Here is a 22,874-nt window from a genome sequence, read left to right as displayed (position 1 = left end):
GTCTGCGGCGGCGTTGCACAGGTGGGTGGAGTGACGACACCTGCACAGCAGCAGGCGGTACATCCCTTGTTAGCCGCTCACAACTACGTCCAACAACTTGGAGTCCTCCAAGTTCCTAGTAGCCGCAGGCACCACAATAGGTTGGTTCATGTGAAACGCTGAAACCACCTTAGGGAGAAATTGAGGACGAGTCCTCAATTCTGCCCTGTCTGAATGAAAAATTAGGTAAGGGCTTTTATATGACAAAGCCGCCAATTCTGAGACACGCCTGGCTGACGCCAGAGCTAACAGCATGACCACCTTCCATGTGAGATATTTTAATTCCACAGTGGTGAGTGGTTCAAACCAATGTGATTTTAGGAACCCTAAAACTACATTGAGATCCCAAGGTGCCACTGGTGGCACAAAAGGAGGCTGTATATGCAGTACCCCCTTGACAAACGTCTGAACTTCAGGCACTGAAGCCAGTTCTTTCTGGAAGAAGATCGACAGGGCCGAAATTTGAACCTTAATGGATCCTAATTTTAGGCCCATAGACAGTCCTGCTTGCAGGAAATGCAGGAAACGACCCAGTTGAAATTCCTCTGTGGGGGCCTTCTTGGCCTCACACCACGCAACATATTTTCGCCAAATGCGGTGATAATGTTTCGCGGTTACATCCTTCCTGGCTTTGATCAGGGTAGGGATGACTTCATCTGGAATGCCTTTTTCCATCAGGATCCGGCGTTCAACCGCCATGCCGTCAAACGCAGCCGCGGTAAGTCTTGGAACAGACAAGGTCCCTGCTGGAGCAGGTCCTTTCTTAGAGGTAGAGGCCACGGGTCCTCCGTGAGCATCTCTTGCAGTTCCGGGTACCAAGTTCTTCTTGGCCAATCCGGAGCCACGAGTATAGTTCTTACTCCTCTCCTTCTTATGATTCTCAGTACTTTGGGTATGAGAGGCAGAGGAGGGAACACATACACCGACTGGTACACCCACGGTGTTACCAGAGCGTCCACCGCTATTGCCTGAGGGTCCCTAGACCTGGCGCAATATCTGTCCAGTTTTTTGTTGAGACGGGACGCCATCATGTCCACCTTTGGTTTTTCCCAACGGTTTACAATCACTTGAAAGACTTCTGGGTGAAGTCCCCACTCCCCCGGGTGGAGGTCGTGTCTGCTGAGGAAGTCTGCTTCCCAGTTGTCCACTCCAGGAATGAACACTGCTGACAGTGTCACCACATGATTTTCCGCCCAGCGAAGAATCCTTGCAGCTTCTGCCATTGCCCTCCTGCTTCTTGTGCCGCCCTGTCTGTTGACGTGGGCGACTGCCGTGATGTTGTCCGATTGGATCAATACCGACTGACCCTGAAGCAGAGGCCTTGCTTGACTTAGGGCATTGTAAATGGCCCTTAGTTCCAGGATATTTATGTGAAGAGACGTTTCCATGCTTGACCACAAGCCCTGGAAATTTCTTCCCTGTGTGACTGCTCCCCAGCCTCTCAGGCTGGCATCGGTGGTCACCAGCATCCAATCCTGAATGCCGAATCTGCGGCCCTCTAGAAGATGAGCACTCTGTAACCACCACAGGAGAGACACCCTTGTCCTTGGAGATAGGGTTATCCGCTGATGCATCTGAAGATGCGATCCGGACCATTTGTCCAGCAGATCCCACTGAAAAGTTCTTGCATGGAATCTTCCGAATGGAATCGCTTCGTAAGAAGCCACCATTTTTCCCAGGACTCTCGTGCATTGATGCACTGACACTTGGCCTGGTTTTAGGAGTTTCCTGACTAGCTCGGATAACTCCCTGGCCTTCTCCTCCGGGAGAAACACCTTTTTCTGGACTGTGTCCAGAATCATCCCCAGGAACAGTAGACGTGTTGTTGGAATCAGCTGTGATTTTGGGATATTTAGGATCCACCCGTGCTGACGTAGCACTACCTGAGATAGTGCTACTCCGACCTCTAACTGTTCCCTGGACCTTGCCCTTATCAGGAGATCGTCCAAGTAAGGGATAATTAAGACGCCTTTTCTTCGAAGAAGAATCATCATTTCGGCCATTACCTTGGTAAAGACCCGTGGTGCCGTGGACAATCCAAACGGCAGCGTCTGAAACTGATAATGACAGTTTTGTACCACAAACCTGAGGTACCCTTGGTGAGAAGGGTAGATTGGGACATGGAGATAAGCATCTTTGATGTCTAGAGATACCATATAGTCCCCTTCTTCCAGGTTCGCTATCACTGCTCTGAGTGACTCCATCTTGAATTTGAACCTTTTTATGTAAGTGTTCAAGGATTTTAGATTTAAAATTGGTCTCACCGAGCCGTCCGGCTTCGGTACCACAAACAGCGTGGAATAATACCCCTTTCCCTGTTGTAGGAGGGGTACCTTGATTATCACCTGCTGGGAATACAGCTTGTGAATAGCTTCCACTACCGCCTCCCTGTCGGAGGGAGACGTTGGTAGAGCAGACTTCAGGAACCGGCGAGGGGGAGACGTCTCGAATTCCAATTTGTACCCCTGTGATACTACCTGCAGGATCCAGGGGTCCACTTGCGAGTGAGCCCACTGCGCGCTGAAATTCTTGAGACGGCCCCCCACCGTGCCTGAGTCCGCTTGTAGAGCCCCAGCGTCATGCTGAAGACTTGGCAGAAGCGGGGGAGGGCTTCTGCTCCTGGGAAGAGGCTGCCTGGTGCAGTCTTTTTCCCCTTCCTCTGCCCCGGGGCAGAAATGAGTGGCCTTTTGCCCGCTTGCCCTTATGGGGACGAAAGGACTGAGTTTGAAAAGACGGTGTCTTTTTCTGCTGAGAGGTGACCTGGGGTAAAAAGGTGGATTTTCCAGCCGTTGCCGTGGCCACCAGGTCCGATAGACCGACCCCAAATAACTCCTCCCCTTTATACGGCAATACTTCCATATGTCGTTTGGAATCCGCATCACCTGACCACTGTCGCGTCCATAACGCTCTTCTGGCAGAAATGGACATCGCACTCACTCTAGATGCCAGGGTGCAAATATCCCTCTGTGCATCTCGCATATATAGTAATGCATCCTTTAAATGCTCTATAGTTAATAATATACTGTCCCTATCCAGGGTATCAATATTTTCAGTCAGGGAATCCGACCAAGCCACTCCAGCGCTGCACATCCAGGCTGAGGCGATTGCTGGTCGCAGTATAACACCAGTATGTGTGTATATACCTTTTAGGATATTTTCCAGCCTTCTATCAGCTGGTTCCTTGAGGGCGGCCGTATCGGGAGACGGTAACGCCACTTGTTTTGATAAGCGTGTGAGCGCCTTATCTACCCTAGGAGGTGTTTCCCAACGTGCCCTAACCTCTGGCGGGAAAGGGTATAGTGCCAATAATTTATTAGAAATCAGCAGTTTTTTATCGGGGGAAAACCACGCTTTATCACACACCTCATTTAATTCATCTGATTCAGGAAAAACTACTGGTAGTTTTTTCACACCCCACATAATACCCTTTTTTGTGGTACTTGTAGTGTCAGAAATATTCAATGCCTCCTTCATTGCCGTGATCATGTAACGTGTGGCCCTACTGGACATTACGTTTGTCTCCTCACCGTCGACACTGGATTCAGTATCCGTGTCTGGGTCTGTGTCGACCATCTGAGGTAACGGGCGTTTTAGCGCCCCTGACGGTGTCTGAGAGGCCTGAACAGGCACTAATTGATTTGCCGGCTGTCTCATGTCGTCAACAGTTTTTTGCAAAGTGCTGACATTGTCACGTAATTCTTTAAATACGACCATCCAGTCAGGTGTCGACTCCCTAGGGGGTGACATCACTAACACAGGCAATTGCTCTGCTTCCACATCATTTTCCTCCTCATACATGTCGACACAATCGTACCGACACCCAGCACACACACAGGGAATGCTCTGAAAGAGGACAGGACCCCACGAGCCCTTTGGGGAGACAGAGGAAGAGTTTGCCAGCACACACCAGAGCGCTATATATATACAGGGATAACCTTATGTAAGTGTTTCTCCCTTTATAGCTGCTGTTTTATATTAGCTGCCAATAGTGCCCCCCCTCTCTTGTTTTACCCTGATTCTTGTAGCAGGACTGCAGGGGAGAGTCAGGGAGCCGTCCTTCCAGCGGAGCTGTGAAAGAAAATGGCGCTTGTGTGCTGAGGAGAAAGGCTCCGCCCCCTTCACGGCGGCCTTTTCTCCCGCTTTTTTCAGGAAAACTGGCAGGGGTTAAATGCATCCATATAGCCCAGGAGCTATATGTGATGCATTTCTTTAGCCATATAAGGTTTTTATAGTGGTTTATTGCGTCTCAGGGCGCTCCCCCCCAGCGCCCTGCACCCTCAGTGACCGGAGTGTGAAGTGTGCTGAGAGCAATGGCGCACAGCTGCAGTGCTGTGCGCTACCTTATCTGAAGACAGGAACGTCTTCTGCCGCCGATTTCTCCGGACCTCTTCGCTCTTCTGGCTCTGTAAGGGGGCCGGCGGCGCGGCTCCGGGACCCATCCAGGCTGAACCTGTGATCGTCCCTCTGGAGCTAATGTCCAGTAGCCAAGAAGCCCAATCCACTCTGCACGCAGGTGAGTTCGCTTCTTCTCCCCTTAGTCCCACGATGCAGTGAGCCTGTTGCCAGCAGGACTCACTGAAAATAAAAAACCTATTTAAACTTTTACTTCTAAGCAGCTCTGGAGAGCCACCTAGCATGCACCCTTCTCGTTCGGGCACAAAAATAAGAATTTACTTACCGATAATTCTATTTCTCATAGTCCGTAGTGGATGCTGGGACTCCGTAAGGACCATGGGGAATAGCGGCTCCGCAGGAGACTGGGCACAAAAGTAAAAGCTTGAACTAGCTGGTGTGCACTGGCTCCTCCCCCTATGACCCTCCTCCAAGCCTCAGTTAGGATACTGTGCCCGGACGAGCGTACATAATAAGGAAGGATCTTGAATCCCGGGTAAGACTCATACCAGCCACACCAATCACACCGTACAACCTGTGATCTGAACCCAGTTAACAGTATGATAAACGAAGGAGCCTCTGAAAAGATGGCTCACAACAATAATAACCCGAATTTTGTAACAATAACTATATACAAGTATTGCAGACAATCCGCACTTGGGATGGGCGCCCAGCATCCACTACGGACTATGAGAAATAGAATTATCGGTAAGTAAATTCTTATTTTCTCTAACGTCCTAAGTGGATGCTGGGACTCCGTAAGGACCATGGGGATTATACCAAAGCTCCCAAACGGGCGGGAGAGTGCGGATGACTCTGCAGCACCGAATGAGAGAACTCCAGGTCCTCCTCAGCCAGGGTATCAAATTTGTAGAATTTAGCAAACGTGTTTGCCCCTGACCAAGTAGCTGCTCGGCAAAGTTGTAAAGCCGAGACCCCTCGGGCAGCCGCCCAAGATGAGCCCACCTTCCTTGTGGAATGGGCTTTTACAGATTTTGGCTGTGGCAGGCCTGCCACAGAATGTGCAAGCTGAATTGTACTACAAATCCAACGAGCAATCGTCTGCTTAGAAGCAGGAGCACCCAGCTTGTTGGGTGCATACAGGATAAACAGCGAGTCAGATTTCCTGACTCCAGCCGTCCTGGAAATATATATTTTCAGGGCCCTGACTACGTCCAGTAACTTGGAGTCCTCCAAGTCCCTAGTAGCCGCAGGCACCACAATAGGCTGGTTCACGTGAAACGCTGAAACCACCTTTGGGAGAAATTGAGGACGAGTCCTCAATTCTGCCCTATCCGTGTGAAAAATCAGGTAAGGGCTTTTATAAGATAAAGCCGCCAATTCTGAGACACGCCTGGCTGAAGCCAGGGCTAACAGCATTACCACCTTCCATGTGAGATATTTTAATTTCACAGTGGTGAGTGGTTCAAACCAATGTGATTTTAGGAACCCCAAAACCACATTGAGATCCCAAGGTGCCACCGGGGGCACAAAAGGAGGCTGTATATGCAGTACCCCTTTGACAAACGTCTGGACTTCAGGCACTGAAGCCAGTTCTTTTTGGAAGAAAATCGACAGGGCCGAAATTTGAACCTTAATGGACCCTAATTTTAGGCCCATAGACAGTCCTGTTTGCAGGAAATGTAGGAAGCGACCCAGTTGAAGTTCCTCTGTAGGGGCCTCTTTGGCCTCACACCACGCAACATATTTTCGCCAAATGTGGTGATAATGTTTTGCGGTTACATCCTTCCTGGCCTTTATCAGGGTAGGGATGACTTCTTCTGGAATGCCTTTTTCCTTCAGGATCCGGCGTTCAACCGCCATGCCGTCAAACGCAGCCGCGGTAAGTCTTGGAACAGACAAGGCCCCTGCTGGAGCAGGTCCTTTCTTAGAGGTAGAGGCCACGGTTCCTCCGTGAGCATCTCTTGAAGTTCCGGGTACCAAGTCCTTCTTGGCCAATCCGGAACCACGAGTATAGTTCTTACTCCTCTCCTTTTTATGATTCTCAGTACTTTTGGTATGAGAGGCAGAGGAGGGAACACATACACTGACTGGTACACCCATGGTGTTACCAGAGCGTCCACCGCTATTGCCTGAGGGTCCCTTGACCTGGCGCAATATCTGTCTAGTTTTTTGTTGAGACGGGACGCCATCATGTCCACCTTTGGTTTTTCCCAACGGTTTACCATCTCTTGGAAGACTTCTGGATGAAGTCCCCACTCCCCCGGGTGAAGGTCGTGTCTGCTGAGGAAGTCCGCTTCCCAGTTGTCCACTCCCGGAATGAACACTGCTGACAGTGCTATCACATGATTCTCCGCCCAGCGAAGAATCCTTGCAGCTTCTGCCATCGCCCTCCTGCTTCTCGTGCCGCCCTGTCTGTTTACGTGGGCGACTGACGTGATGTTGTCCGATTGGATCAATACCGCCTGACCCTGAAGCAGGGGTTTTGCTTGACTTAGGGCATTGTAAATGGCCCTTAGTTCCAGAATGTTTATATGAAGAGATGTTTCCATGCTTGACCACAAGCCCTGGAAAATTCGTCCCTGTGTGACTGCTCCCCAGCCCCTCAGGCTGGCATCCGTGGTCACCAGGATCCAATCCTGAATGCCGAATCTGCGGCCCTCTAGTAGATGAGCACTCTGCAGCCACCACAGAAGAGACACCCTTGTCCTTGGCGACAGGGTTATCCGCTGATGCATCTGAAGATGCGATCCGGACCATTTGTCCAGAAGATCCCACTGAAACGTTCTTGCATGGAATCTTCCGAATGGAATCGCTTCGTAAGAAGCCACCATTTTTCCCAGGACCCTCGTGCACTGATGCACTGACACCTGGCCTGGTTTTAGGAGATTCCTGACTAGCTCGGATAACTCCCTGGCCTTCTCCTCTGGGAGAAACACCTTTTTCTGGACTGTGTCCAGAATCATTCCTAGGAACAGGAGACGTGTTGTTGGAATCAGCTGCGATTTTGGAATATTTAGAATCCACCCATGCTGACGTAACACTAACTGAGATAGTGCTACTCCGACTTCTAACTGTTCCCTGGACCTTGCCCTTATCAGGAGATCGTCCAAGTAAGGGATAATTAAAACGCCTTTTCTTCGAAGAAGAATCATCATTTCGGCCATTACCTTGGTAAAGACCCGAGGTGCCGTGGACAACCCAAACGGCAGCGTCTGAAACTGATAATGACAGTTTTGTACTACAAACCTGAGGTACCCTTGGTGAGAAGGGTAGATTGGGACGTGGAGATAAGCATCTTTGATGTCCAGAGACACCATATAGTCCCCTTCTTCCAGGTTTGCTATCACTGCTCTGAGTGACTCCATTTTGAATTTGAACCTCTTTATGTAAGTGTTCAAGGATTTTAGATTTAAAATTGGTCTCACCGAGCCGTCCGGCTTCGGTACCACAAACAGCGTGGAATAATACCCCTTTCCCTGTTGTAGGAGAGGTACCTTGATTATCACCTGCTGGGAATACAGCTTGTGAATGGCTTCCAAAACTGCCTCCCTGTCGGAGGGAGACTTTGGTAGAGCAGACTTCAGGAACCGGCGAGGGGGAGACGTCTCGAATTCCAGTTTGTACCCCTGTGATACTACCTGCAGAATCCAGGGGTCCACTTGCGAGTGAGCCCACTGCGCGTTGAAATTTTTGAGACGGGCCCCCACCGTGTCCGAGTCCGCTTGTAAAGCCCCAGCGTCATGCTGAAGACTTGGCAGAAGCAGAGGAGGGCTTCTGCTCCTGGGAAGAGGCTGCCTGGTGCAGTCTTTTTCCTCTTCCTCTGCCCCGGGGCAGAAATGAGTGGCCTTTTGCCCGCTTGTACTTATGGGAACGAAAGGACTGAGTTTGAAAAGACGGTGTCTTTTTCTGCTGAGAGGTGACCTGGGGTAAAAAGGTGGACTTTCCGGCCGTTGCCGTGGCCACCAGGTCCGATAGACCGGCCCCAAATAACTCCTCCCCTTTATACGGCAATACTTCCATATGTCGTTTGGAATCCGCATCCCCTGACCACTGTCGCGTCCATAACGCTCTTCTGGCAGAAATGGACATAGCACTCACTCTTGATGCCAGGGTGCAAATATCCCTCTGTGCATCACGCATATATAGTAATGCATCCTTCAAATGCTCTATAGTTAGTAATATACTGTCCCTATCCAGGGTATCAATATTTTCAGTCAGGGAATCCGACCACGCCACTCCAGCACTGCACATCCAGGCTGAGGCGATTGCTGGTCGCAGTATAACACCAGTATGTGTGTATATACCCTTCAGGATATTTTCCAGCCTTCTATCCGCTGGTTCTTTGAGGGCGGCCGTATCAGGAGACGGTAACGCTACTTGTTTAGATAAACGTGTGAGCGCTTTATCTACTCTAGGGGGTGTTTCCCAACGCGCCCTAACCTCTGGCGGGAAAGGGTATAGTGCCAATAATTTATTAGAAATTAGCACTTTTTTATCGGGGGAAACCCACGCTTTATCACACACCTCATTTAATTCATCTGACTCAGGAAAAGCTACTGGTAGTTTTTTTTTTTTACTCCCCACATAATACCCTTCTTTGTGGTACTTGTAGTGTCAGAAATGTTCAATGCCTCCTTCATTGCCGTGATCATGTAACGTGTGGCCCTACTGGACATTACGTTTGTCTCCTCACCGTCGACACTGGACTCAGTATCTGTGTCTGTGTCGACCCACTGAGGTAACGGGCGTTTTATCGCCCCTGACGGTGTCTGAGACGCCTGGACAGGCACTAATTGATTTGTCGGCTGTCTCATGTCGTCAACAGTTTTTTGTAAAGTGCTGACATTGTCACGTAGTTCTTTAAATACAACCATCCAGTCAGGTGTCGACTCCCTAGGGGGTGACATCACTAACACAGGCAATTGCTCTGCTTCCACATCATTTTCCTCCTCATACATGTCGACACAATCGTACCGACACCCAGCACACACACAGGGAATGCTCTGATAGAGGACAGGACCCCACTAGCCCTTTGGGGAGACAGAGGGAGAGTTTGCCAGCACACACCAGAGCGCTATATATATAGGGATAACCTTATATAAGTGTTACTCCCTTTTATAGCTGCTGTTTATAATTTAGCTGCCAATAGTGCCCCCCCTCTCTCGTTTTTACCCTGATTCTGTAGGGACTGCAGGGGAGAGTCAGGGAGCCGTCCTTCCAGCGGAACTGTGAGGGAAAATGGCGCTTGTGTGCTGAGGAGATAGGCTCCGCCCCTTCACAACGGCCTTATCTCCCGCTTTTTTCAGGAAAACTGGCAGGGGTTAAATACATCCATATAGCCCAGGAGCTATATGTGATGTATTTCTTTTGCCATCCTAAGGTATTTCAGTTTTTATTGCATCTCAGGGCGCTCCCCCCCAGCGCCCTGCACCCTCAGTGACCGGAGTGTGAAGTGTGCTGAGAGCAATGGCGCACAGCTGCAGTGCTGTGCGCTACCTTAGTTGAAGACAGGAATGCCTTCTGCCGCCGATTTCACCGGACCTCTTCGTTCTTCTGGCTGTGTAAGGGGGCCGGCGGCGCGGCTCCGGGACCCATCCAGGCTGAACCTGTGATCGTCCCTCTGGAGCTAATGTCCAGTAGCCTAAGAAGCCCAATCCACTCTGCACGCAGGTGAGTTCGCTTCTTCTCCCCTTAGTCCCACGATGCAGTGAGCCTGTTGCCAGCAGGACTCACTGAAAATAAAAAACCTAAAATAAACTTTTACTCTAAGCAGCTCAGGAGAGCCACCTAGCATGCACCCTTCTCGTTCGGGCACAAGAATCTAACTGAGGCTTGGAGGAGGGTCATAGGGGGAGGAGCCAGTGCACACCAGCTAGTTCAAGCTTTTACTTTTGTGCCCAGTCTCCTGCGGAGCCGCTATTCCCCATGGTCCTTACGGAGTCCCAGCATCCACTTAGGACGTTAGAGAAAATCTAACTGAGGCTTGGAGGAGGGTCATAGGGGGAGGAGCCAGTGCACACCAGCTAGTCTAAAGCTTTTACTTTTGTGCCCAGTCTCCTGCGGAGCCGCTATTCCCCATGGTCCTTACGGAAGTCCCAGCATCCACTAGGACGTCAGAGAAATTGCCGCAATTTGCCGGCAATTGCATATACCCCTATGTATTTGCGTCTTTTTGCATATCTTTGGTCCACATCCAATTGAGGAAAAGGAAATCACTAATTACAACCAAACAGGAACATCCTACCTGTTGAGTCATATTAATCTATCTATGGAGAAGGAGGATCATAAGACAAACAGATCAAGTATTTATTATTTGGTACGAGGCCACTTGAATTACTACTGTTTGTTTGAAATTATAAACTACTCTTCACCACTGCTGCACCAGAGGGCGCCACCTCTTCACTTCACTTTACCCAGGGTACAACCAGGTTTCTATAACAAACTGGCAGATAGGTCTATGCTAGGACTGAAATGTTGATGATAAGCTGAATAAAACCTTAAAACCTGCTGATTATTTCAAGTCTGGTGAGTGCTCCCCGTTATATATATATATATATACTGTATATACAGTACCAGTCAAAAGTTTGGACACACCTTCTCATTCAATGGTTTTTATTAATTTTAATTATTTTCTACATTGTAGATTAATACTGAAGACATCAAAACTATGATAGAACACATATGGAATTATGTTGTAAACAAAAAAGTGTTAAACAAATCAAAATATGTTTTATATTTTAGATTCCTCAAAGTAGTCCTCTTTTGCTTTGGTGACAGCTTTGCACACTCTTGGCATTCTCTCAATCAGCTTCATGAGGTAGTCTCCTGGAATGGTGCTGAGCACTTGTTGGCTGCTTTTCATTCACTCTTCGATCCAACTCATCCCAAACCATCTCAATTGGGTTTAGGTCGGGTGATTGTGGAGACCAGGTCATCTGACGCAGCACTCCATCACTTTCCTTCTTGGTCAAGTAACCCTTACATAGCCTGGAGGTGTGTTTGGGGTCATTGTCTTGTTTAAAAACAAATGATGGTCCCAGTAAGCGCAAACCAGATGGGATGACATAGCGCTGCAGAATGCTGTGGTAGCCATGCTGGTTAAGCGTGCCTTGAATTTTGAATAAATCACCAACAGTGTCACCAGCAAAGCACCCCCTCACCATCACACCTCCTCCTCCGTGCTTCACAGTGGGAACTACACATGCAGAAACCATCCGCTCACCTTCTCTGCGTCTCACAAAGACACTGTGGTTGGAACCAAAAATCTCAAATTTGGACTCATCAGACCAAAGTACAGATTTCCACTGGTCTAATGTCCATTCCTTATGTTTCTTGGCCCAAACAATTCTCTTCTTCTTCTTGTTCATCCTCAGTAGTGGCTTCTTCGCAGCAATTCGACCATGAAGGCCTGATTCACGCAGTCTCCTCTGAACAATTGATGTTGAGATTTGTCTGATACTTGAACTCTGTGAAGAATTTATGTTGGCTCTAATCTGAGGTGCTGTTAAGTGGCGGTTTCTGAGGCTGGTAACTCTAATGAACTTATCCTCTGCAGCTACCCTTTGTCTTCCATTCCTGGGACGGCTCTCATGAGAGCCAGTTTCATCATAGCATTTGATGGTTTTTTTCATGTGTGGTTCCCACTGTGAAGCATGTGAAGCATGGAGGAGGAGGTGTGATGGTGAGGGGGTGCTTTGCTGGTGACACTGTTGGTGATTTATTCAAAATTCAAGGCACACTTAACCAGCATGGCTACCACAGCATTCTGCAGCGCCATGCCATCCCATCTGGTTTGCGCTTACTGGGACCATCATTTGTTTTTAAACAAGACAATGGGGTAAATTTACTAAGGTGGGAGATTTTTAGAACTAGTGATGTTGCCCATAGCAACCAATCAGATTATATCTATTATCTGCTAGAAGCAGCTAGATAAATGGTAAGTAGAATCTGATTGGTTGCCATGGGCAACATCACCAGTTCTAAAAATCTCCCACCTTAGTAAATTTACCCCAATGACTCCAAACACAACTCCAGGCTATGTAAGGGCTACTTGACCAAGAAGGAAAGTGATAGAGTGCTGCGTCAGATGACCTGGCCGCCACAATCACCCGACCTAAACCCAATTGAGATGGTTTGGGATGAGTTGGACCGCAGAGTGAAGGAAAAGCAGCCAACAAGTGCTCAGCACCTCTGGGAACTCCTTCAAGACTGTTTGAAAACCATTCCAGGAGACTACCTCATGAAGCTGATTGAGAGAATGCCAAGAGTGTGCAAAGCTGTCATCAAAGCAAAAGGGGGCTACTTTGAGGAATCTAAAATATAAAACATATTTTGATTTGTGTAACACTTTTTTTGTTTACAACATAATTCCATATGTGTTCTATCATAGTTTTGATGTCTTCAGTAATAATCTACAATGTAGAAAATAATTAAAATAAAGAAAAACCATTGAATGAGAAGGTGTATCCAAACTTTTGACTGGTACTGTTTATAATATACCTATTTATTAGTATATTTTTAGTTACTACTGAATTATGAAAACAGCCATTGATACTGCATCTGTTCCACCACAAGATGGCGCTGTAACATAAAAAACCTCATAAGAAATATGATCTAATCTAACTTTCCCCTAGTACTTTTTAAGGGGTGGTCTTCTGTTTGCCGGCGGTCGGGCTCCCGGCGCTCAGTATACCGGCGCCGGGAGCCCGGCAGCCGGCATACCGACACTTATTTTCCCTCGTGGGGGTCCACGACCCCCATAGAGGGAGAATAAAATAGTGTGGCGCGCGTAGCGCGCCACCGTGCCCGTAGCGTGCGCAGCGAGCCCGCAAGGGGCTCATTTGCGCTCGCCAAGCTGTCGGTAAGCCGGCGGTCGGGCTCCCGGCGCCGGGATGCTGGTCGCCGGGAGCCCGACCGCCGGCCAGCCGTAGTGAACCCCTTTTTAAGATGCAGTTGACTGACGAACTAACTGTTCGATCCAAGAAGACTGTGGTGTGAAATGTATCAAATGGGATGTGATTCTTTGAGCAATAAAGATTTCAATTCTGTTTTGTAACACTGTAAAGTGATGAAAAAGACAATGGCCCTCATTCCGAGTTGATCACTCGCTAGCTGCTTTTAGCAGCAGTGCAAACGCTAGGCCGCCCTCTGGGAGTGTAATATAGCTTAGCAGAAGTGCGACCGAAAGGATCGCAGAACTGCTCCAAAAAAAGATTGTGCAGTTTCTGAGCAGCTCGAAACGTACTCCTAGCTAGCGATCACTTCAGACTGTTGAGTTCCTGATTTGACGTCACAAACACGCCCTGCGTTCGGCCAGCCACTCTCCCGTTTCCCCAGACACTCCTGCGTTTTTATAGGGCACGCCTGCTTTTTTACACACACTCCCCGAAAACGCTCAGTTTCCACCCAGAAACACCCACTTCTTGTCAATCACTCACCGATCAGCAGTGCGATTGAAAAGCGTCGCTAGACCTTGTGTGAAACTGCATAGTTTTGTGTGAAAGTATGACGCGCGTGCGCAGTGCGCACCATACGCATGCGCAGAAGTGCCGATTTTTCAACTAATCGCCGCGCTGCGAACGAAAGCAGCTAGCCATCAACTCAGAATGAGGGCCAATACTCCTATAGACAGCGTTACCAATCTGCTTTCTGCTTAGAGGGGAAAAGAAATACCATGAAAATACTAAAACACTGTACACTATGCAATGTAACTTATTGGGACTGTGTGTTGCATTTTTCAGTGTTTCTGCCTTTAGTAAGTTGTCTATTGCTGGAACTACACATTTTAGAATCAAACCAAAACTCTCCATAGACAGCAATTTCAACAGTTCTTCTAGCAAGTTACAGAAACAGGCTGAGCAAAACAAAACAATGCTCTAAACGATAATAAATCTATAAACATATAACAATGGTAAATGGTGGCTGAAGTTGTTGTTTTTTTATTAATTAATTAAAGCACATTAATTCTTCAATTAAATTAGTTAATATATTAATTGGCAGTAATGTCCCACAATCTTCGCAATCCAGCATAAATTATCCCTTCTCAAATCATTACTGATAGGAATGTTATGTATTAGTGTTGGGAGTACACACATTGGGGCCCCTTCACAGTTGCATTGCGAGCACGGAACTAAACACAGATTCACCTGGGTATCGAGTTTTGCACACCTATGTAAAGGGCCCTACTCATTAGACGATGCGCCGCCGAGGTGCCCGACGGCCGATACGGCCGACGAGCGACCCGGCGGCGGGGGGGCAGTGACGGGGGGAGTGAAGTTTCTTCACTCCCCCCGTCACACGGCTGCATTGAAGTGCAGGCAAATATGGACGAGATCGTCCATATTGGCCTGCATGCACAGCCGACGGGAGATCAGCGATGAACGAGCGCGGGGACGCGCATCGTTGTTCATCGCTGGAGTCTCCACACTGAAAGATATGAACGAGTTCTCGTTCATTTATGAACGAGATCGTTCATATCTTTCTGAAAATCGGCCAGTGTGTAGGGCCTATAACTTTCTGCACGTATCTGTATGTCTGCTTAATCAGATGCCATCATAATCAGTGCACACATGCACCAGCCCTACACTAGACACATGAGATGCGTCTGAATTTAGACGGGTCTTTGGGTACCGACCTCTCAGCATAGTCCGCAGCTCCTTCTACACACCGACACAAAACTTAGTCTCAGTGGCAAACGCAGGATTTCTAGAGGGGGTTTACAAATGCAGTCCACAATTTCCCACTCTGCGGAACATTGGAGAAAGTGCAGGAGTCTGGGGGAGCGGTAGAAAAACCTAATAACGACTCTGAACATTGGTCTTTTTATACACTGTATACTGTATGGAATACAGTACTTATATTTAACCCTATAGATGGTCTATAGTATAGGCTTTATCAAACATACTTAAATAATACAAATGAGTTTCCAGAAAAAGGTTAAACATACCATAATAAATAAATACACAAACATAATAGAACCAGTACTGCACTTTCTAAGAACACATTCTCCCACCTTATGGTAATGCTCCTGTCTCTTCTTCCTGGTAGCTACTCTCTGGGTCTGTGCACTGATTGAGGACTCAGATCCACACACACACACAGCAAACTTGGTAGAAGAAGTTGCTACCACTGGGCATCTGGGCATGTGCAGCAGCTCTGCTGTCCCAAAAACTGCATGATGTGGCAGCAGTTCTAGTAATAGTATTATTTACCATTACCATTGTTGTCATCATTTGAGCCACTTGCCAAAAGGAGGGGGGTTTCCGTGCAACCGGAAACCCCCCCTGCGTTTGCCTATGAGTCTAGGTGCATACCCCCTTTGCCACCCAGTTACACTCATTCAGCCACAAGTGGCGATGTCCCTGGAATGCGGGGGTCTCGGAACCACCCGTAGAAGCATATGCTCAGATACGGTGCATGTGCAGTGGGAAGGCAAACCAAAAGATCTGTCCTCATTAAAGGTTTGTGAGTCAGGGGATGACAGCGCACCTGAGAAGGACAAATCCCTTGGTACTAGACTGAATCTTGCTGCATAAAGAGATATGAGGTTAGTTACATATCAGAGCCAACTGCTGATTAGTTTCAACACATTTTATGTTTTTTAGTAAATAGCTCCCACAGAAATGTACTTGTCATAGCCTGGAGGGGCGTTATAAAACGTCATATTCATGGGTCTGAGTAATAGGAGGGCTATATATGAAATTCAGCATTCAGGAAAGCAGGTGGATCTTACCTCCAGAGACCTCTGCAGCATAAGGTAATCTGACGACAGCTGGCTCGCTCTATGAGCCTGGGTGGGGTTTGACTCGGTCATAGAACGCAACGCCTTGATAGGCGAGCTGAGTTTCGTTAAGTCCTCCAGCAGCATCTGGAACAGCAAATATGGTTGAGAACCAGCCCTGACAGTGTCATAAATTAAATCACTGGATCATCAGCACACGGGCTCACGTATTCAGGTGTGTGTCTAAGACAGGGGTTCTCAAACTCGGTCCTCAGGACCCCACACAGTGCATGCTTTGCAGGTAACCCAGCAGCTGCACAGGTTTATTAATTACTCACAGACATTTTAAAAGATCCACAAGTGGAGCTAATTATTTCACTTGTGATTCTGTGAGGAGACCTGGAAAACATGCACTGTGTGGGGTCCTGAGGACTGAGTTTGAGAACCTGTGGTCTAAGATATATGCTCAGTTTAACCTGAGGTGAGTGATACATAAGATACCAATCACTGATCGCTACCGCGACTGAAGAGCTCTCGCTCATGCCTGGTTCCCAGGCCACCAGTGTAGCCCCTCCTCCAGCAACAGCAAGCCCACCCCCACTCCAAGAAAGGGAGAGTGGAGCAAAAATAAATTTTTATCAATGAAAATAAAATTCACATCTTTATTAATACTTCTGCATATTCAGCTTGTTCACTGGTCGGCAGAGTTCCCGGTCACTGCTGCACTACTCGATACACACCTGTGACCAGGAAGGCATTTCGTAGAGAGCAACCAGCTTATTACGTCAGTGAAAAAAGTTGTATTTGTATTTTTTTAGACTAAGAGGGTTATTCAAAGATGACCGCAGATCACTGCATATGGAACCAGATCTGCGTTCATCTCTGCACATGCTGAGGGCTGCCCAGCACAGGCAAGGCCACCCAGCATGTGTGGGGCCACCTGCCTATGCATCTGCATTCAAATCGGGAACGCCACAAAAACGGTCCCTGACGTCCCCCCAATGCTGCTTCGCCAGCATGAAAACGCCTACCGATGTCAATCACATTGCCGTCGCATCCATCGGGGGTGTGACCATGGTGTGTATACCCGCGCAGCCACTGTGCAGCCGCTGTGCATGCCTTAGTCAGCTTCAGTTGTAAATTTGCCGTTTATTGGAACGTCTGCACATGCGCTTCGAGTGCATTGCGCGTGCTCGACTCCCGATTCTCCTGCGATAGCATCTTGCCAGGATGCGATCGCAGGTTGATTAACATGTGGCGGGCGTTCGTGGACGTTTTTGGGGAGTGGTTGAGAAAACACAGGCGTGTCACGCCCATTTTTGGGGCGTGCATCTGAAGTCAGCTGCGATTGCTGCGACTTAAAACATGGTGCCCTATGTTTTTGCGATGCAGTCGCAGAATTGCGAACACATCGGTGGATGGCTAATTCCATGCTGGATGGACTTTTAACATACTGGGTGGCTCTTGCTGCGTGATTGTCAGTAGTTGCAGTTCTGCTTCAATCAAAGAACTGTAACTGAAGTTGATTAAATCCAGCCCCTCAGCCGCTGCCCCCTACAGGTACTCACCGCATCTCAAGCAGAAACATGCAAATGCAGCAATATGGACACAACTATCACATTTTTGTGCTCATTCTTGTAAGGTCTGGGGGTACCAAAGGACAGATGCTACTACGTGAGGCTTGTATGTCACAGATATTGCTCCAAAACTATTCCGTGTCCCTCCATAAACCTCTACATACATCATATATCACGTTTCAATAATGCAGCCTGTGTGCAGGATGTTACAGTGCATAGTATATGCCACGTTTCCCACATAAAGCTTGGACATCACTGCTCTAAAACAGGTTATTGCTCACCCACTGTACAGCTTCCTCGGCTCCTCTTTAATCAATAGGGTTATGTAGGGACTGTCAGTTTAGGAACAGCCAGTAAGGCACAGATTCTTTAAACTGATGGAGCACTTTGCTTCTGAGTACACAGTAAAAAGGAACCGACCTGCAGTCGCTGAAGTTGCGCTTGTTTCCCAATAATATCCGGCTGCAGCTCATTTTCCTTGGCGACTTTAACTCTGATGGCTGACATCTGCTTGTGCAGCGCCTTGAACACTGAATCAAACTCTTCACTCTGCACAGCCAAACTCTGAACACAGGGGAGGGATTACATTTAGTAAAGACAGTAAGATCATTGGTGGTCATTCCGAGTTGTTCGCTCGCAAGCTGCTTTTAGCAGCTTTGCACACGCTAAGCCACCGCCTACTGGGAGTGAATCTTAGCATAGTAAAATTGCGAACGAAAGATTAGCAGAATTGCGAATAGACACTTCTTAGCAGTTTCTGAGTAGCTCCACACTTACTCGGCAACTACGATCAGTTCAGTCAGTTTCGTTCCTGGTTTGACGTCACAAACACTCCCAGCGTTCGGCCAGACACTCCCCCGTTTCTTCAGACACTCCCGCGTTTTTCCCAGAAACGGCAGCGTTTTTTCACACGCACCCATAAAACGGCCAGTTTCCGCCCAGAAACACCCACTTCCTGTCAATCACACTCCGATCACCAGAACGAAGAAAAAACCTCGTAATGCCGTGAGTAAAATACCAAACTTCTTAGCAAATTTACTTGACGCAGCCGCAGTGCGAACATTGCGCATGCGCAATTAGCGGAAAATCGCTGCGATGCGAAGAAAATTACAGAGCGAACAACTCTGAATGAGGGCCATTGACTGTTAGTTACTTATAAGGACTATGCGCCACTCCTTGAGATGCCAACACACACAGCGACACCAGCAGCAATACTGAGCAATTGCCACATACCGTAGCCTATAATTCCCCATAATCACCAACTACTGGGATACATGTTGGTCGGTGTGATGTCATCTATTACTAGCCCACACCTAACACAGTAACATAGAAGTGGTTCAGCCTAATATTGTAGCTGCATTTTAGTCTAACTTGGCCACCAATGCATTTTGTGCTGCTTGAGGAATAAAGGAAGTGGTGTAAAATGGTGTAAATTTTTTTATATTGTTAATTTATAATAAAGAGCTCCGGCCTTGTAAACGCAGGACTAGCACAGCGCGAAGGTCTGTGGTCATTTTTTGGAATCAGACGAACCATGGAAAAACATTTTAAACCTCATAGTTGTCCTCCAGCTGACAAGCGGAGTTCGATGCTTAAAACAAGCAATGCAATAAAAAGCTTTACACACATAAAAGTGGTACATACAGTATAGTAAAGGCCGTCTACCTGTCCCCTTAATTATTTAAGCCATAAATGAACCTAAGTATAGAAGAAGCACTGAAAGTGTTATTTAGTGAAGCGGCGGCTCTAAAATGACGTTTGATGTACTTTGATGGTTGTCTGCACTTGTCAGTGCACCACTAAAGAGGTTTTTTATTTTTTTACCTATGTTGGGAAACTCATTTTCATACCTCCCACCATTACCCTCTCCAGGTGGGACAGAATGCTCAGCTCCTGGACTTTTCTCTTCATTTGTGATTTCCATCACCTGTTTTGAACAGGTTAATGGAAAAGAAAGGTGTTTCACCACAGGTCGATGGCAAACATACATTAAGTGGGAAGTACAGGGGCAGAGCATTCTGTCCCTCCTGGAGAGAGTCATGTTGGGAGGTATGCATTTGCACTGTATTGCGCAATTCCATCTCATAGCCACCAGGTGTCAGCAATGTTTTTCCACACTTATGGACATGATAATAATAATCATTTTATTATATAGTGCTTTTCTCTAGCAGGACTCAAAGCCACTTTGATACACTATATGACCCTGCACCCTAAATCAGGCATCGGTTTGTGACAAGGAGACACAAGACCATTTTAAGGTACAAATTTACACACATTGGAATTCTTGTATTTATATTTTGTGTATATGAATCATTTGCTGCACATTATAAACATTAAAGAATTGGTTCAATTAAGGTAGAATTATTTCCATGTATTAATTTTATATGGACTGCTGACTGCCCTGGATAGTCCTGGAATACTGCCAGAACAGTCCGTGATCTCATAATCAGGCCAGAACTAGCAGCATGACCCCTTGTGAAGACAGTGGTGGGGAGCTCTGAGCAACTACGAGAGACAGCAATAGTGGGCTGGCACAGACAAGATGGCTCTATGGGACAATATGTCTCAGGGGGAGATGTACTGAGCCTTGAAGAGAGATAAAGTGGAGAAGTTGCCCAAATCAACCAATCAGCTGTTGCCACTTAAAAGACAGTGCTAGATAAATCACAGCTAGAAGCTGATTGGTTGGGTAACATTTCAACTTTAGGCTTGATAAATCTCCCTCACAAAAGCACAACAACAGGGGTTTCCAGTTCTGGAGATATATATGGACATTTATGAACAATGTTCCTCAGGTAACGGTGCAGAAAATGTGAGGTTGCCACTGACAGCAAATTAAATTCTTATTTACATTTCTCTGCTACGGTTTAAAAATTGAATGCAAACATCTGATTGCTTGCAAATTACAACTACACATTTCTTAACAGTGACCTGCAGAAAGGTTTTCATCAATGTCCCCACAATATATCCTAAAGACATATGCAGTCAGTCAGCAGCTATCCGCCTCCTGTGTCAGTGTTTAGTCATTGTGATGAAGGTGTATACAGCTAACAAAATGGCTGCCTCCTCTGTTTGCAGGCAATGGGTTTAAGCAAAAGTGACGCCTGTTGTAACTTGCCTGTAAGGTGTCCTTCCTCTGCAGCAGATCTTGGTGCAGGGCGGCTCTCTCCTTCTCGGCTGCGGAGATATCACTCAGGAGAGCCCTGGTTTTGTCATCACCGAGGACGCTGTGTATCCGCTCCTTCTTCTGCTCTAATGCTGCCAGCTTGTCCTTAATAGCGCTGCTCTCCCCTAATAACCTCTGTGTAACAGACACATCAAGTGAGCGGCTTACCGTCAACATAAGCGTCAAAGTCCTAACATTCATGCTTGTACGACCTTCCCAACGCAGCTGCAACTTTCTAGGCTCAGGAATTGATAATCATGGCAAGTGAAGCTGATGGCCAGAAATGAAGATAAGATGCCCACTGGAGCCATCAAAAACTAATTTGCAACTTCGTACACACCCACAGCCTATATACAATAATGAGACACATCGACTCCTATGGCTACGCAGACTGGCTGCGGCAGCAGCGACGCAGAAGCCACGCTTCTCTGCCTACATGATCGCAGCTAATGGCAGATACACGCCCCAAAAAAGGCCATCACACGCCTGCAATTTTGCTCCCATTACCATCCCCAAACAGTCCTTTCCTGTCAATTACTCTGCAATGAAATCCTCACTGCGAGCTGGAAAGTTACAGAGAACACATCTTCACATATGTAAATATCATCGACCTTGTAGATGTTAGTGTTATGAATACAGAAGGGAGGCTGATTACAATCATCGGATATTTCCAGCTTAGAAACAACTATAATACAGTTTGGGGGTAATTCTGAGTTGATCGCAGCAGCAAGTTTGTTAGCAATTGGGCAAAACCATGTGCACTGCAGGGGGGGCAGATATAACATGTGCAGAGAGAGTTAGATTTGAGTGGGTTATTTTGTTTCTGTGCAGGGTAAATACTGGCTGCTTTATTTTTACACTGCAATTTAGATTTCAGTTTGAACACACCACACCCAATTCTAACTCTCTCTGCACATGTTATATCTGCCCCCCCTGCAGTGCACATGGTTTTGCCCAACTGCTAACAAAATTCCTGCTGCGATCAACTTGGAATTACCCCCTATATGCGGATGTTTTCACCAGAAGGCAGCAGAAAAGTTAATAACAATTCATTTTCAATTCTTAGCATTAAACAGCTGACCTCAATATTGTCCATGGAGTCCTGGTTCATGGCACCATCATTCACAGGAACGGCGGTGGAGTCCAGGACGCTCTCAGCTATCACTTTCCAGTAGAGGAATTCCCGTAGTGGGTTCTGGAATAGCTGCCTGAGCTCAGATTCCGTCTCAGTGCTCAGCTTAAAAGCTTTACTCTTCACTCTGCCACAGATATTTAATAACAAAAATTACAAGGCCATGGGTTTCATTTAGAGGATTCCATATCCACTGACCAGCAAAATTCTTCATTTATAACATACAGTATAGGCTAGCGGAAGGATTTTCTCAGGGGCGTAGAGAGACACTGCGGGCCCTGGTAAAGCCGGGTGGCCACAGCACAGGTATACTCGGGGGGTGCTGGATTGAGTTAACGGACCCACCCTTACCCCCTCCCCTCCCCCCACCCGGGCACCTCCAGCAGCTCGGGCCAGGGTAATTACTATCATCAGCTCCACAGAGAATGAATAGCGCTCGTTAGGAACAGCGTTTGTTTTGTGCACAATTCAGACTATGACGTTGGCTTTCACTGCTAGTGGTTCTAATGACGTAGTCACATTGCCGACGGTGACAATGCTGACATTCATAATGTAAACAGCAGAATGTCACCTGGTCAAATGTTGACACCTGAAGAATGTCAATGAATTCGAATTTATCCTGAACCAGACTAAAAATTAGAAAAAATAGGATTTTGGTACTTACCAGGTAAATCCTTTTCTTTGAATCCATAGGGGGCACTGGAGTACTCTTGGGATATGGACGGCTTCCGCAGGAAACAGGGCACTGAATATTTAAATTTAGAACTCTCCATCCCTCCATATCCCCGAGTACCTCAGTGTTTTTTACTGAGCCGAACAGGAACTATAGAGAGGTTGACAATGGAGAATTACATATAACATAACGGACAACAACAAAGTTGACAC

General features: G+C 47.3%; 1 protein-coding gene across 5 annotated transcripts in view; it reads right to left on the bottom strand.

Moving 5' to 3' along the window:
• SYNE3 (spectrin repeat containing nuclear envelope family member 3) overlaps nucleotides 1-22,874 on the bottom strand; it is a 199,381-nt gene that overhangs the window by 94,667 nt on the left and 81,840 nt on the right. For all 5 annotated transcript variants that reach the window (XM_063947611.1, XM_063947615.1, XM_063947614.1 and 2 more), the window contains 4 exons: nucleotides 21,939-22,116; nucleotides 20,810-20,992; nucleotides 18,112-18,255; nucleotides 16,127-16,261 (listed from right to left, as the gene is read on the bottom strand). In XM_063947611.1, coding sequence (XP_063803681.1) covers nucleotides 16,127-16,261; nucleotides 18,112-18,255; nucleotides 20,810-20,992; nucleotides 21,939-22,116 — 640 coding nt within the window. The remainder of the gene's footprint in view (nucleotides 1-16,126; nucleotides 16,262-18,111; nucleotides 18,256-20,809; nucleotides 20,993-21,938; nucleotides 22,117-22,874) is intronic.

This window comes from Pseudophryne corroboree, chromosome 12, assembly GCF_028390025.1.
Source record: "Pseudophryne corroboree isolate aPseCor3 chromosome 12, aPseCor3.hap2, whole genome shotgun sequence".
Lineage (NCBI taxonomy): Eukaryota > Metazoa > Chordata > Amphibia > Anura > Myobatrachidae > Pseudophryne > Pseudophryne corroboree.
The sequence above is the reverse complement of the archived record's forward strand: the minus strand, read 5'-3'. Positions and strand labels throughout refer to the sequence as shown.